This window comes from Zootoca vivipara, chromosome 17 (assembly GCF_963506605.1).
Source record: "Zootoca vivipara chromosome 17, rZooViv1.1, whole genome shotgun sequence".
Taxonomy (NCBI): Eukaryota; Metazoa; Chordata; class Lepidosauria; order Squamata; family Lacertidae; genus Zootoca; species Zootoca vivipara.
Genome location: NC_083292.1, coordinates 18,332,114 through 18,348,988, shown reverse-complemented (window position 1 = coordinate 18,348,988; position 16,875 = coordinate 18,332,114). Strand labels below are relative to the sequence as shown.

Sequence of the window (16,875 nt, the reverse complement as noted above, 5' to 3'; positions counted from 1 at the left end):
CCTGCCCTGTCCCAATCCTGACTCCCCTACTGCAAGTTTCAAAAATAAGACTCCTCCCCACGCGTGTTCCTGAAAATGTCCCCACCTCCCACTGCTTTGGCTGACTCAGGGTCCTACCTCCCCCCATGGCTATGTGTTCCCCCCCCCTCCCTTTATTGTGCCGCATATAAGAATAAGTTATGGGCTCCCCCCCCCCATTCTCATTTATACAAAGAAGGAATGCTTCCAGTTTTTTTAGGAAATGTAAATAATAATAATAATAATAATAATAATAATAATAATAATAATAATAAATTTAGTTGTACACCATTTGCCCGCTTGCATTTCCACCATAAGTGAAAAAATATATCCTCAGCTTCGAAGCATTGCTTTGAGCTGCCGTGGGAAAAACACAAACAAACAAACACATACAAACACAAAACTGATTTATAAACACACACACACACACACACACATTTTAAAAGCATGCATCCAATCCGAAACTGTAATCTCTTCCCAAGCCTTGCTTGGGCACGGCAGCAGCCTCTACGCCACCACGCTGCTGGCCGCTGCGCACAGGCGGCGGTGGGGGCGCAATTTTGCGCGTGGAGCCGCGGGAGGCAAGGCAATGTTACCTCTCCTCCGTCCTCCTCCTCCTCCTCCTCCTTCGGTGCGCGTAAGCCAGACTGGCACCACCCACCTGCAGCCGGGAGGCGGCGCCGGCGAGACGGCTTTGGCCGGCAGGCTCCCGTTCGCTTTGCTAGGGGGCGGAAAAGAAACCCTGCAAAGCGATTGCGACCCCCCCCCCCCTTCTCCTTTTTCTCTCCTCCATCGCTTTCCTTTCTCCCCTCGATCTGCCGCCTCCGAGGGGTTATTGCAAGGATACCGGAGGAGGAGGAGCGCATCATCGCCTGGAAAGGGAGCGTGGGAAATGACACCCAAGGGCAAGGAAGGACCCGATTTCGGATGCTAAGCCCCGGGGATCTGTGCGTGGTCCCAGCCACAGGCTCGCCCCGGCTCTGCCTCGCCTTCTCGGAAGAGCGATCCCTTGGGGACCCAGCCGGTGCCCCCCCCCGGCTGGCTGCGATGGAGCTGCGCCTCGCCCCGCCTTACCTGAAGGTAAGAGTCACCTTCAGGACGCCGCACTCTTCCCCTCCACCCATATCTCCCTCCTCTGGCCGGTATAGTTGCTTCCCGGGCCTGCGGAGAGGCGAGGGTGCTCGGTTCAGACGTGACGCGGTTCCTAACCCAGGGAGACGCGTGTGCGGGTCTCCCTGGACGGGGTTGGTGGATGCCAGGAGCCATCGAAAGCGCAAGGGTTAAGTGGGACTTGCTTCTGAGTAAACATAGGACTCTGCCTTATTCTGAGCCAGGCCTACGGGTCCACACAGCTCAGTGCTGTCTGCACTGACTGGCAGCAGCAGCCTCTTTCCAGGGATCCAGGCAGGGAGCCTTCCCCCCCCCCCCAGCCTTAGCTTGAGATGCTGCCAAGGGATTTGAACCCGGATCTCCTGCATGCAAGGCACATGCTCTTCCATTGAGCTGTGTGGCCTTCCCCCCTTTTGCTACCAGAACTACAGAATCTGTGATTCCTGACTCCTAATTAGTTTGATTCTGTGCAACTTGGGCTCCAGGTATTAATCTTTGTGTGCAATTCACCCAGGGGTGAGCGGAGGAGTTTTTGCCTTGTGGTGTTGATAGCGGTTGAGAAGCCAGGCAAAAGGTCAGCCTATGGAGGAGGGACAGTATACAAAATTTAATTATTATTATTAATAATATGTGTCAGTTGTTGCTTTTCTCACTCAGGTCCCCACTTGCTTAGTATTTGAACCTTCTTCCTAAACCTGCTATTTTATTTCCAGCTGTTTTATTTCCAGGTTTCTTGGGGTTTGTGGGTGGTTTAAATGTGCCTTAAATGCATGGTGAGTGCAGAGCCAGAGACTACAGTTCCCTTGATGCCCCAGCAAACACCGCTGCTTTGAAGCGGCTTATATCACCACCTTAGGGCATTTCCACCCCATATATTAAAGTACTACATTTAACACATGCCTAAAGCCCGTGACTTCCTGCCAAAGAATCCTGGGGAACTGTAGTTTGTTCTGGGTGCTGGGAATTAAAGTTCTGGGGGGGGGAACTACCATTCCCAGGATCCCTTGGGTGAAAGCCACATGCTTTAAATGTATATTGATTGTAATTTTGGTAGTTTCACAGCCAAGCTTGGTGGGGGTGACGGGCCAGGATGGGGCCTTCTCAGTGGCAGCCCCTAAATGATGCAGCAGCTAAAAAAACCCCAATGCAATTCTGGGCTGCATCAATAGGAGTATAGCATCTTTCTAGAATCAAGGGAAGTAATAGTAGCACTGTATTCTGCTCTGGTCAGACCTCACCTGGAGTACTGTGTCCAGTTCTGGGCACCACAATTCAAGAAGGATACTGACAAGCTGGAACGTGTCCAGAAGAGGGCAACCAAAATGTTCAAAGGCCTGGAAACGATGCCTTATGAGGAACGGCTTAGGGAGCTGGGTATGTTTAGCCTGGAGAAGAGAAGGTTAAGGGGTGATATGATAGCCATGTTCAAATATATGAAAGGATGTCATATGGAGGAGGGAGAAAGATTGTTTTCTGCTGCTCTAGAGAAGCGGACACGGAGCAAGCTACAAGAAAGAAGTTTCCACCTAAACATTAGGAAGAACTTCCTGACAGTAAGAGCTGTTCGGCAGTGGAATTTGCTACCAAGGAGTGTGGTGGAGTCTCCTTCTTTGCAGGTCTTTAAGCAGAGGCTTGACAGGCATATGTCAAGAATGCTTTGATGGTGTTTCCTGCTTGGCAGGGGGTTGGACTGGAGGGCCCTTGTGGTCTCTTCCAACTCTATGATTCTATGAAATTGAGAAACTCTCCACAGAGGTGCGCCTGACACCTTCAATATATGGCTCTCAGAGAATGCTGAATACGCACCTCTTCACCCCACCCTTTGACACCTGAAATGTGTGTGTTTTCAAGGCCCACCCTATTCCCGTGACTGCAATCTAGGTTTTTTAAATTCTTAATTTAATTTAATTTTTATTATTATTTTATTTTAATATAAAACACATACATTTACACAATACATGTATACACAACACACTACATTATTTTCATAGCACAAAACGTACCTGTATTATATAATACCTACCTATACTATACATATCAACATACCTACACACCTACCCCACACAGACACCCACCGAGTGACTTGACTTCCAGCCGTTCTTGTTACGCTACTTTATTTTTCCAATTAGCTTAAACACATTTCGTTATTTCTTAAATCTCTTCTATCTTAACTTTACTCTCCTTTCACTCTAATCATTTTCTGGATTCACTCAATATCTGTCAAAAGTTCTACTTTTTCCACATAGATTTTGATGTATTCCTTAAAGATAGCCCACTCCTTATTCACTTTTTTGTACTATATCTCCTCTTTTTTAGTCTTAATTTTAAATCGTCGTAACTCACCCTGGAGCTTCCTGCCAAACGACGAGTAATAAATTTATTAATAGCACCGATAAAGAAATCAATGAATGCGTGCTTTAAATGGCTGCAGCAGCTTCCATCACCATTTTGAAAGCACTTTTGGACACATATTGAAAGCCCGTAGTTCCCCCTTCTAAGAATCACGGGAACTGTAGTTTGTTCTGGGTGCTGGGAATTGTAGTTCGGCGGGAACAACCGCTCCCAGGATCCTTGAGTGGGGTGGAAGCCATGTGTGTGTGTTTTTTAAACTAAGCAAAATAGAAAAAAATCCTTCAGTAGCACCTTAAAGACCAACTAAGTTTTTATTTTGGTATGAGCTTTCGTGTGCATGCACACTTCTTCAGATATTCTTGATTTACAAAAATATGTGCAATGTCTCTCGTAACATTAAAGGCATAGCGTGGCACAGTCTCTCTCTCCCCATTGCTGTGTCTCCATGGTGACTGGGTTTTTTGTTTAGGATGCTCTCCCGACTGCTCTTTCTTTCCGACAGTCTGTACGATCTTTTTCCTCCCACAGGGACAAACCACAGATGAGTCGGCCTGGGCGGGCCCACAAACCGCTTGGGCTGCCTGGCCTTGATCACTTTAAGGACGCAGACACATGACCCATTGTTGTTGTTGCTGCTGCTGCAGTCCCAGGATACGAGAGGGAGGAGCTTCGCTGCCAACCTCCCAGGCAGCCCATCACACTTTCCACTGCCTTCTTCCTCTCCGCCTGCCCGGCATCCTTGCACAAGGCTAGCTGGCAGCAGAAGCGGCTCAGCCTCTCGCCGACTGGGACAGCATCTCTCTCCGTAGGCGGCAGACCTCCGCAGCACGGTTCAAGTGAGACTCCAGGGATCTAATCTGTTGTGTGTCGTCCTACAGAATGAGGCTCGCCGAGGGTCTAGAAGCCGCCGGATTCCTGTCCCGCCGGAGCTGACAAGGTGCCGGACATCGCAGGGGCTGGAGGTCGCAGCCGAAGGTGATTCTCCAACGTCAAGGCACACCCAGGGCGTTTCTCCTCTGTCTCTTCCAGATTCCCCCTGAGGAAGCCAGAGGGATCCTTGCTCGCTCCCCGGCTGGGACTGGAAATAGGATACTGGTGAGTCACTGGGAGTGACTTCTGGAGAGGAGACAGGAAGGGGAAAATAGCTGAGCAGCACATGGCAAACTTTGTGTGGGCACTAAAACCAGCCCAGGAGACAGTGAGCTCATGCAATATTATTTATTTATTCATTCATTCATTTATTTATTTATATGCCAGCTTTCCCCCAGACTGGGACTGAAGGCAGCTTTCACAAATTAGAACAACACCGATACAATGCAAAAAGCTTAAAAACGGGTAACGGGTAATTGTTAAAAAGGAATTGAACTCTTAACAGAATGAAAACAAATCCTTTAAAATGCTGATAGTAAAAATAGCGCCTTAAAAGAAGTCATTTTCCAAAAGGCCTGTTGGAATCAAAGTCTTTGCCTGCCATTGGACGGACAGCAAGGAGGGAGCCAGTCTGGCCTCCCCAGGGAAGGAGCTCCAAAGTCTGGGAGCAGCCACTAAGAAGGCCCTGTCCCGTGTCCCTACCAAGCATTCCTGTGTGGGTGGCGGGACCGAGAGAAGGGCTTTCCCCCAAAGATCTCAGAGCCTGGGCAAGTTCATATGGGAGAATATGGTCCTTCAGCTAGCCTGGGCCTAAGCCGTATAAGATTGACACCTGGGTTAGTTGGATGACTGTTTCAGGATAACATTTTGTCTCTAGGCTCACAGCTGTCTGTGCAGGGACTCTGTCCCTTGTGCCGATGTCAGGCTGCCGCCCCCGATGTGCCCACCCTCTCCGGGGAGAAGAAATGAAGCAGAAATGAACTCTGACAATGGGGCACGGCCCCTGTCTCCCTGGGAGCCAGATCCGCTGCTGCGTGGGGGGCAAAGGGCCCCCGAACCGCCCCGGCACGCTCTGCCCCTTGTCTTCACGGTGTTCGTCTGGCTGGTGACGGGGACCACCATGTCCAGCCTCAACAAGTGGATCTTTGCCGTCCACAACTTCCGCTACCCGGTCTTGCTCTCCTCCCTGCACATGCTGACGGCCGTGGTGGTGGGCAACCCTTTGGCGAAGCTGTGGGCCGGCAGCGCCGGGTACCCCGCCCCGTGCCCTGGAGCCAAGGGCAGGCTTTTCCTGCTGAGCCTGACTTTCTGCGCCAGTGTGGCCTTTGGGAACCTGGGGCTGAACTACGTGCAGCTGGACTTTGCCCAGATGGTTTACACTACAACGCCGTTCTTCACCCTGACGCTCTCCAAGGTGCTGCTTGGGAAACACCACCACCCCCTGCAGTACGTGGCCATGGGGCCCATCTGCTTGGGGGCTTCCTTGAGCATCGTTGGGGAGGTGCATTTCGACCAAGCCGGCTGCTGCTTCCTGTTTGCCGCCACTTTCCTCCGCGGGCTGAAGTCCATACAGCAAAGTGAGTGTCTTGCATGGCTGCGGGAGGGTCATAGCTGCCAAGTTTTCCCTTTTCTCGCGAGGAAGCCTATTCAGCATAAGGGAAAATCCCTTTAAAAAAGGGATAACTTGGCAGCTATGGGGAGGGTGGCCTGTGTGGAACATTGGCCCTTCTTGATGGTCCTTTTTAAAGTGAGTTTCTAGTCTGCGAGTCATTTTGGACTCACAGCTGTCCATGGAGGCTCAGGTCAATTCTGTGTCCAGGGCAGCTGTCTACCAGCTCCATCTGGTACGCAGGCTGAGACCCTACCTGCCTGCGGACTGTCTCACCAGAGTGGTGCATGCTCTAGTTATCTCCCGCTTGGACTACTGCATATGCGCTCTACGTGGGACTACCTTTGAAGGTGACCCGGAAACTGCAATTAATCCAGAATGCGGCAGCTAGAGTGGTGACTGAGAGTGGCCGCCGGGACCATGTAACACCGGTCCTGTGAGATCTGCATTGGCTCCCAGTACGTTTCCGAGCACAGTTCAAAGTGTTGGTGATGACCTTTAAAGCCATAAATGGCATCGGCCCAGTATACCTGAAGGAACGTCTCCATCCCCATTGTTCAGCCCTGGCACTGAGGTCCAGCTCCATGGCCTTTTGGTGGTTCCCTCCCTGCGAGAAGTGAGGTTACAGGGAACCAGGCAGAGGGCCTTCTTGGTAGTGGCGCCCACCCTGTGGAACGCCCTCCCATAATATGTCAAGGAAATAAACAACTACCTGACTTTTAGAAGACATCTGAAGGCAGCCCTGTTTAGGGAAGTTTTTAATGTTTGATGTTTCATCATGTTTTTAATATTCTGTTTGGAGCTGCCCTGAGTGGCTGGGGAAACCCAGCCAGATGGGTGGGGTATTATTATTATTATTATTATTATTATTATTATTATTATTATTATTACTACTACTACTACTACTACTACTACCGTCCTTATGGCTGCAGACTACCGTCCTTATGGCTGCAGACATGTGCTTGAAGAATATGATTGTCCTGTTTTAGTTCTTCCTGGGAATATATAATGGAGGAATTATGCCAATCGACCACATCTGCAAAACGTCTCTTGTTTTGCATTAAGCAGAGCCCAGCCCTTCCCAGAATTCTAATTGCGTTGAAACCAGAGCCAGATTCGAACCTGGAATCGTTCGTTTCGTTTGTGTGCTGAAACTTAAAACGCTGAGCAGGGCAGAAGGCATGTTTTGTTTTGGGATGCTAAATCGTTGCAGGGAGGTTTTCAGAAGGGAACGCTTTATCCTTCGCTGGGCTGTTGTCTTGGAAATGGGATAGCTCGTTCCAGTTTGTGTGTAACTTAAACATACAGCCTTCTGAACCTTCTAATGGTGGAGCTAGGTCAGATTCATGTCATCTATTCAAAGCACCACAAATCCCACTTTAAACCGTCAAGGCTTTCCCCCAAGAATTCTGTGCGTTGTAGTTTGTTAAAGACTCCCGAGAGCTTGTTAGAAGATACCTATTCCCTTTTCAGAGCTGGAGCTCCCACAGTTTCCTAGGAAGTGAGATTGATTGTTAGAGCATTTTAGGGGAGGGGGCGTTTCTCCTAACAACTCTCAGCACCCTTAACAAACTACAATTCCATGTCTAAGGTGGGATCATAGTGCTTTAAATGGATGGTGTGAATGTGACCCTACACCAGTGAACCTCTATGCCAGTGATGGCCAAACTTGGCCCTCCAGCTGTTTTGGGACTACAGTTCCCATCATCCCTGACCACTGGTCCTGTTAGCTAGGGATGATGGGAGTTGTAATCCCCAAACAGCTGGAGACTCAAGTTTGGCCATCTCTGCTCTATGCATTTCTCCAGCTGCTGCCTGGCAGGCATTTGGGACTACAATTCCCATTAGTCCCAGGCCAGGGCTGATGGGAGCTGTCAGTCAAAACTGGCATGCTGGCAACGACTGATGGGAGCTATAGTCCAAAACACTTGGGGGGGCATCAACTTGGAAAAGGCTAATGCCTAAAACATCATATCTAGGCTGGACTTTGTCTCTAATGCAGGGTTGTGCAAATTTAACATGTACTTCCTCATTCTTGCTTGGTCATTTGATGCTCAGAGAAATGTAAGTGGCTGTTTACTTTTGGAGGAGAGGCCACTGGGGGCTTTATGATAGATTTATTTTTATTTCAAAAACACATCTTTTTACTACTACAACAACAACACCCACATATACAGTTTGGAAAAGGTCAGGACTCAAGGGCCTAGTTCTCAGTGAGGTGGTAAACCTGTGTTAGGGCTGTACTGCTTCAAATTGTGGGTTTGGGACTCCCAGGGTCGAATGCTGCTCTGTACAAAAGGATTCACTGCACATAAGCAGTGAGCCTCCTCCTTGACCTGCTGGTTTTCTAAGTGCGGGGAGTTTCCTACCTGTGAGGGAGCATTTCTATGCATGAGGCTTCCTCCCCCAAAATCTGAAATAATAATAATAATAAATTAATTATAATTTTATTACTTATACCCCGCCCGTCTGGCTGGGTTGCCCCAGTCACTCTGAGCAGCTTAAAAGGTAAAGGGACCCCTGACCATTAGGTCCAGTCGTGACCGACTCTGGGGTTGTGCGCTCATCTCGCATTATTGGCCGAGGGAGCCGGCGTACAGCTTCCGGGTCATGTGGCCAGCATGACAAAGCCGCTTCTGGCGAACCAGAGGAGCACACGGAAACACCGTTTACCTTCCCGCTGTAGCGGTTCCTATTTATCTACTTGCACTTTGACGTGCTTTCGAACTGCTAGGTTGGCAGGAGCTGGGACCAAGCAACGGGAGCTCACTCTGTCACAGGGATTCGAACTGCCGACCTTCTGATCGGCAAGCCCTAGGCTCAGTGGTTTAACCACAGCACCACCTGGGTCCTGACTTACAACATATCTAAAAACAGTTGTATGAAGCTGGGACTGATGGGTTGCTTGGCCGTCCTGGCTGATGGGAGTTGTAGTCCAAAACAATGGCAGGGTGCCACGTTGGAGAAACCCATGCCATGTCGAGGAGTGGCCATGCCTCTGGGAAGTTCTCTCCTGCCTCCTTCTGTGCTTTTCTTTCCCTCCTCAGGGCTGGCTAGCCTTCCCCTCTCTGAATTTGGTGTCCAGCTCCGAGGGCCTTCTGGCGGTTCCCTCCCTGCGAGAAGTGAGGTTACAGGGAACCAGGCAGAGGGCCTTCTTGGTAGTGGCTCCCTCCCTGTGGAACGCCCTCCCATCAGATATCAAGGAGATAAAGAACTATCTGACTTTTAGAAGACATCTGAAGGCAGCCCTGTTTAGGGACGTTTTTTAATGTTTGATGTTTTATCGGGGTTTTAATATTCTGTTGGGAGCCGCCCAGAGTGGCTGGGGAAACCCAGCCAGATGATGATGATGATGACGATTTGTTATACCTCTCACCCAGGTACCTTCCTGCAGGAGGAGCGCCTGGACTCCTTGACCTTGCTCTGCCTCACCTCGCTGCCCAGCTTCTACATCCTCTTTGCGGCCGCTCTGGTCCTGGAGGTGGGGCCCGCCTGGGACGGCACCCTGGCCTACGGAGGGGATCTCTGGGCCTGTGTCCTGCTCAGCTGCCTGGGCTCGGTGGTGTACAACCTGTCCAGCTTCTACGTCATCTCGCTGACGTCGGCCCTCACCATCCACGTCTTGGGGAACTTCAACGTTGTGGGCAACCTCCTGCTCTCCCACTTCCTCTTTGGCAGCCGCCTGACGCTGCTCAGCTACGCGGGGATCACCCTCACCCTCTTCGGGGTCTTCATGTACCATCACTGTGACTGCATCGCCTCCCGCTGGCGCTCGAGGGGTGGGCGGGGCAAAGAGGAGTAAGCAGAGAGAGGGAGGACGTGATTGGAGCTGTGACTGCCAAGCACAGGAGCCGTAGGGCCAATGGGGTGGGGTGGGGTGGGGTCTGCTCCGCCAACCTCAGCCTGCTCTCGTCCAGCCCCCATCTGGTCCAGGAGGGTTGGCACTGGCTGCCGGCTTCCTGCTCCCCGGTCTGAGTGTTGCTCAGCCGGGAGGAGGACGGGGAAGAATGAGTTGACTCGGCCTGCCGTGGCCTCTCTGGCGCCACCTACTGCTGGGCTCCCTGCTTTCTGTCCTGCCAATCCCAATGGGTGCCAGCCACTACTGCCGCTGTAGGAGGGAGTGCCACTTCTCTCTGATGGATCATAGCACGCCTCTACGTTGCAGGGGAGGGGGCAGTGGGCGCTCAGATGCAAGAATTGTGGGAAGGCTTATCCTCCCCCAAATAACTCAGCCCCATCTGACCCCCCAGGCATTTTACTCACTGGGCAAGAGATACAGCAGTTGATTTTTAGAGGAAGCCAGGAGATGGCACCTCTCCCCACCGAAGGATTTGACGGAAGGGGGTGCGGGGAGCGGATTCTGCTGCGTATCTGAATTCTCACCTACATCGAATCTTTTTTTAAAAAAATATTTTAAAAATCCCTGCCCCTAGAAAGCTAGCACCTTGGGGAGAGAGGATTCTGTTCTCGTTTTCTCCCTGATGTGCTAGAATTCTACAGGCAGGTAGGCTCCCCAGCTCCTCCGAGGCAGATAATTCAAACATGCAGACTCTGGGGAAGAGAGAAGGGAAGAGCGGAGCTGCCTCAGTAGAAGAGCTCCCTGGCACCAGCCGCTACTTCTCATAGGGCTAAAAATTGGGGGGAACCAAGTGTTTCCTCCTTTTTTAAAAAATGTTGAGACTTGAACGTGTGCCGAAGTGCACCTCTGATCTCCGCAAGCCACTTTGCAGCCATGCTAATTCTCATGCCAGTTCCTTCACAACCCCTCCGAGGGATTGATGTGGGATTGATGCCCGCAGAGGGAGGTGGCACAGAGTTCCCCCTTTCCTTGGGCAGGGCTCCCCACTTGGTACTAAAGTATTGAATGAGCTGGGGGGAGGAGCTCCCATAGAGGAGGAACATGGAGATGAAAAGTGGGGTGTTCAGGGGCATCCATGTGCGTGCGTGTGTGTGTGTGTGTGTGTGTCTATGTCTATTTCCGTTCTCTACTGCCATCTGGTGGGGTGGCGTATAGTGCAATTTTTATGGATGGATGTTTTATTTCTATGCTGCCTGCTAATGGATTAAGGGTGTGTGAGAGAGAGAGCGCATGCACATTTGCTTATGAGTAGACACCCATTAGTATTTCCTTATCTTCACTGGGCTACATCAAGGATGAGGAGATCTGCAGCCCTCCAGTTTCTGTTGGACTACAGCTCCCATCAGCCCCAGCCATCCTTGTCAGTGGTTAGGGATGATGGGAATTGTAGTCCCAGCATCTGGAGGACTATAAAAGTCCCCCCGTTCCTGGACTAGGAACTCCTACCTTAGGGTGCTTATTTGCTTTCGGTGGATGAAGAAAATCTTTACTGTTTGGCTTGTGTGAATATATTCAAAGGGCATTCTCCACCTGCCCACCAGATTCACTGAAATCCTCTGATGAATGGGCACCCATTAAAAGCCCACTGGTAGTGGGTGAAAATGGTCAGTATTACCCTCCACAGGGTGGAATGCTTTTGGACACGTTTGTATTTGTTTACTTCTTATTGTGGGGTGGGGATGCACCCCGCTTTGAAGGAGTCAAAAGCGGATCAAATCACATGGCACAGAATTCTCTTGGACCAATTTCTGCTTGCACGTGGAAGTCTAGCATGTGAGGGGGTGAGAGTTCTAGCCCACCCAAACTCCCTGGGAGGCTAGCTTTCTACACGCAGGGAAGTGTTCACTCTGCATACTTTGGTGTTCGTTCCTGCGGTTCAATGTGGAACTCATGTGCCATGTGATTCACCTGCAAGTGTTGATTGGCTTTCAGCCACTCCTATAGAAGTGGGTTGTCATTTCCCCCTTACGACACTGGCTGTCCTGTTTTGCATTCTCTCCAAGCGGAGGATAATGTACATATCCGTAATGTCTGCAACATGCGCCAATGTCAGCTTGCTGTCATTTATAGCAAAGGGGGTTCGATAATCAGTGTGGGGGGGGGGTCAGGCTTCTCCGACCTGGCGCTCTCCAGATGTTTTGTTCTTCCATTTCCACCAGACCCTACCAGCACAGCTGTTTTGAACTACAACTACAGTGGTACCTCGGCTTACGAATTTAATGCGTTCCGAACGCACATTCGTAAGTCGAAAAAAATTGTAAGTCGAATCCCATAGGAATGCATTGGGAGAAAAAAATCCGTAAGTCGAAAAAATCCTATCTAAACCGCATCCGAGATGGCGGACGGAGCTCCGTTCGTAAGTAGAAACATTCGTAAGTAGAGTTATTCGTAAGTCAAGGTACCACTGTACAGTGGAACCTCGGTTTATGAACACCTCGGTTTATGAATTTTCGGTTTATGAACGCCACGGACCCATCTGGAACGGATTAATTCATTTTCCATTACTTTCAATGGGAAAGTTTGCTTCAGTTTATGAACGCTTCAGTTTATGAACAGACTTCCGGAACCAATTACACCCATGCTTCAGTTTATGAACGCTTCAGTTTAAGTACTCCGCGGACCCGTCTGGAACGGATTAATCCACTTTCCATTACTTTCAATGGGAAAGTTTGCTTCAGTTTATGAACGCTTACTCCACGGACCATCTGGAACGGATTAATTCACTTTCCATTACTTTCAATGGGAAAGTTCACTTCAGTTTATGAACGCTTCAGTTTATGAACAGACTTCCGGAACCAATTGTGTTCATAAACCGAGGTACCACTGTACAGCCATTTTGGCTGGGGGATGCTGGGAGCCGTAGTCAAAACATCTAAGAGGACACCATTTTGGGAGAAGGTTGGGTTCCGGATATCACGGGCAGAGCCAACACATTTGTGCCTGGTGAAAAGGCTGTGGATACAGGCGTTTCCCTATTCAAGTGTAAGGGGAAACATAAAGGCTGAACTGACCCCCACATAGCCTGCCAGAATCAATTTGGTGCAGCAGGAAAAAACTGTTAGCAGATTTATATGATTGCCACTAGAAGGCTAGCCGTGAGCACCCAGCAGTGCTGGGTGTGAGTGGCCAAATGTTTTTGCCAGTGTGTAAATTATTCAACTTTTTTTTATTATAATATGTGTGTGTCTTTTGGGGGAGGGGGGAGGGTCGAATTAGGTTCAGCCCTAGCCACTTTGTGCCTGAGATAAAATTTCGCAAGGCACCACTTTTGCCCATTGACATGAGGAAAAGTCAATATGACGATTCCTCTGGATACGTTCATATAGGGCTGAGTAAAAGTGTTTGAAAGTGCTGGTGGATCGGGTCTGTCTGTCCCACTGGTACCCAAAAGACATCGGCTAGAACAGCCACCCCTAGTGTCTGTCCTCTGTCGGAGGCAGTATACAGGGGAAGGTAGAAAAAACCCACCACTGTTGAGGACTTCAGTACTGAGAGTTCTTGGGCTTCTGGTCTCTTCTGGCCTCCTGTTTATGGATTGATAGAAGGGCAGAAGTCTCCCCACGATACCATTTGTTTCATAAAACCAGATTTCTATGGTGGGGGGTAGGCCCTGTGTCATTGTTAACCGCCGCCTGAGTTGTCCATAAAGCACAAGGTATTTTGTGACAACCGGAGTGGTGTAGTTGTGAAAAGTGTCTAATCGGGACCCAGGGAAATTTGAGTTACTGTCCTCACTCAGCCATGAAGCCCGATGGGTGACTTTAGGCCAGTCACTCTTCGGACATAACTATCCTGGCTTCATACCCCATGGTTTTTGGGATTCTGGCTAGTAACAGAAAGCCACAGTTTCGTGTGTAATGGGAAACCGTGGTTTGGTTCACCAGTATTAACATAGGAAGCTGCCTCACACAGAATCAGAGCTCAGAATTGCCTACATAGGCTATCGGCGACTCTCCAGAGTTTCAGATCTGAGACATCACCACCGGCCCTACCTGGAGATGCCAGGGATTGAACCCGGGGCCTTCTGCTTGCAAGGCAGATGTTCTACCACTGAGCTACGTCCCTTTCTTTGAAGCCACCGGGGAGGGAAAGCAGTGCGTAGGCTCGGTTTCACAAACCATGGTTTGCAAAGCCAGGATCGTTACATCCCGACTGACCGTGTCTGTCAGCTTAGCCTACCTCACAGGGTTTTGTCATGAGCATATAAAGGGTAGGCAGAGGACCGCATATGCCATGTTGAGGTCCTTGGTGGGAGAGTGTTAACAAAATCACCACCGTTGTGGAGGCATCGTAATTTTTGCACAAACAGCTCTGGGGAATTGTATCTATCCGGTTTCCTGTCCGGTGATGCCATCGCCGCTCTCGTCCCCGATCCTTCCTTCCAGTAGTGTGCGATCCTTGCAGTATCACACCCAGCCTGAACCGTCCCAGCTAGGGATGTGTTGTCAAGTTCTCCTTTCGTGAACCGTCCGGGTCATGCCATCTGATCAACGAGGCGACTGAGGGAACCTCTGGCGTAACCAGAGCACAAAGAAGGCCAGGCCGCCCTCTCCGGTTTCATTTGCCCTTCAAATAAAGCTCTATTTTTGTCTTACTTGAGCAGTTGCGCTTGTGTCCTTGAACGACCCAAGGAAGGGAGGGAAACAGAGATGTGGGCGAGAGGGAGAGGGAGAGCCCACTCCTCCACCTCCAGCAGCTGTTTCGAGAAAAGAAATAGCTCCACATCAGGGAGGAGGATAATTCCCCAAGGTCTTTGCCCTTCCCTTGCCAGAGAAGGCGGGCGATGCAGGAATATGCCTGTTCCTGCCCATCATGGACGGTTGCCATGGCAGCCAGTCGCATGAAAGGGCTGCTTTTGCCAGCAGCAAACTCAAGGGGAGGTTTTTCATCCCACACCAGGGGTGAAGCACCTTTTTCAGCCTGAGGGCTGCCTTCTCTTCTGGGCAACGGTGCCAGGGATAGGCTGGACTGGAGGCAAAGATGGGCAGAGAAACAAATGATTAGTTTCGACTTGTACATACTAGGCAGGTTCCTACTCACACCCAAACACAGCTCTATCTACCATGCAGGCAAGCAGGAGGTGCTGTCGGAGTTCAAGGGCATATTCTAGCCAGGCAAAAACACTCATGGCGGGTAGGAAACAAAGCTGGTGAAGGACAGGGCCTGGGGACAGGGAGTGTAGCCTGGAGAGCATTCCAAGGGCCAGATAGTCCTGGAGGGCCACACTGACTCCCCGCCAGGCCTGAGGTTCCTCACCACCACCCCCAATGTATGGAATAAATGGAGGCGGAAGATCAAGCCACATCTTAGGCCCTCTGTTCCTTCTCCACTGATTTCCCTCGGCTGATCTGGCCAGTTTTCTTGCTGCGCTCCTGAGGCAGTAAGGAGCTGTCCACTGGCTATTATTATTATTATTATTATTATTATTATTATTATTATGGGTTTTCTTGGTTTACATGGCACATATTTCCACATGTAGTGGGAGTGCCCCAAAATCCAACTATTCTGGACAACAACCATAAGAGAAATACATAACCCAACAAACATTAGAATTTACCCCAGAATTGGCCTTGCTAAACATCTTCCAGGACAATAATGCCCACCCGCATCACAAAAAACTCATAACCCACTTACTCTCAGCAACCAGAAGCACCATAACCAGACACCGGAAAGACCTGTCAGGAGGAAGCGTGGACCAATGGTACCAAATAGTATGGGAAACAAGCCCTACTAGGAAAATTAATCAATAAGTTGACACTGGCTATGTATTTGAGCCGATGTAGGGGAGACCTGGAGCTCTATTGCTTCATCTCAGTTTAAAACAGATCTTGAGTTGACTCTGGCTTCCACCCTTCAGTAAGGGGCCCAGGAAGGCAACGGAAGGGGAAATAATATTGCTTGGTACTTAGTCTCCCTTGCCTATCGCCCTCCCCCCCCCCAATTTGGATTAACAAGATTAACGTCTTGGCATGATCTCGCCCTCCCGGGAGCCGCACTACACAGGGAACATTCTGTTCCTGGTTTGTCACCACCTTTCTTCAGCAGGGCTCCTGTGCCTTTCAACGCTAGAACCGTAGCAGAAAGGCAGGATCCTTATGCCAGGCAATGTCACACGGGGTGGACATCCGTCCTGCACGCAGCAGCTGAGCGCATTGGAGCTCTAAAAGGAAATGGAAAGTGGGCAAAGGATTTAGGGCAAGGGATCCCCAAAGCTGCCACACACAGAGTAACGGGAGGCTTTGTAGACACTGTACATGTTAAAGTTTTGTGCAAACAACAACAACAACAACATATTATTATTTATACCTCGCTCATCTGGCTGGGTTTCCCCAGCCACTCTGGGCGGCTTACAACAGAAAAATGAAATAAAATAATCTTAAACATTAAAAGCCTCCCTAAACAGGGCTGCCTTCAGATGTCTTCTAAAAATCTGGTAGCTGGTTTTTTGTTTTGTTTTTACACCTGGTGGGAGGGCGTTCCACAGGGCGGGTGCCACCACTGAGAAGGCCCTCTGCCTGGTTCCCTGCAACTTGGCTTCTCACAACGAGGGAACCGCCAGAAGGCCCTCGGAGCTGGACCTCAGTGTCCAGGCAGAACGATGGGGGGTGGAGACGCCCCTTCAGGTATACTGGACCAAGGCCATTTAGGGCTTTAAAGGTCAGCACCAATACTTTGAACTGTGCTCGGAAACGTACTGGGAGCCAATGTAGATCTTTCAAGACCAGTGTTATGTGTTCTCGGCGGCAGCTCCCAGTCACCAGTCTAGCTGCCGCATTCTGGATTAGTTGTAGTTTCTGGGTCACCTTCAAAGGTAGCCCCACATAGAGCGCATTGCAGTAGTACAAGCGGGAGATAACTAGAGCATGCACCACTCTGGCAAGACAGTCCACAGGCAGGTAGGGTCTCAGCCTGCGTACCAGATGGAACAAGTCAGGATGATGGCTGAATAGAGGAGTCGTTTAAAAGAGCTCCCAATTTAGCCCTCGGATCTCTGGATGAATGGAGGGTGCTTTCAGACTGTTGCTGTTTTCAGGTGAGATTCAGTCACTTCCTGACA

At 50.1% G+C, this 16,875-nt stretch overlaps 1 protein-coding gene and 1 non-coding gene across 3 annotated transcripts; one reads left to right on the top strand and one right to left on the bottom strand.

Annotated features, from left to right (window-relative positions):
• Positions 1 to 4,098: 4,098 nt before the first annotated feature.
• On the top strand, positions 4,099 to 14,412 carry SLC35E4 (solute carrier family 35 member E4). Of its 2 annotated transcripts, none has more exons than XM_060269431.1 (3): positions 4,099 to 4,455; positions 5,228 to 5,927; positions 9,340 to 14,412. In XM_060269431.1, the coding sequence occupies exons 2-3, from the start codon at positions 5,288 to 5,290 to the stop codon at positions 9,759 to 9,761; spliced, it is 1,062 nt and encodes a 353-aa protein (XP_060125414.1). In that variant the 5' UTR covers positions 4,099 to 4,455; positions 5,228 to 5,287; the 3' UTR covers positions 9,762 to 14,412. The 2 variants fall into 2 exon arrangements, with proteins under 2 accessions (XP_060125414.1, XP_034954448.1); XM_035098557.2 differs by having other exon boundaries at positions 4,100 to 4,575.
• On the bottom strand, positions 13,812 to 13,881 carry TRNAA-UGC (transfer RNA alanine (anticodon UGC)). Its single transcript has one exon. It is a non-coding gene; the product is annotated as a tRNA-Ala (tRNA).
• Positions 14,413 to 16,875: the final 2,463 nt, after the last annotated feature.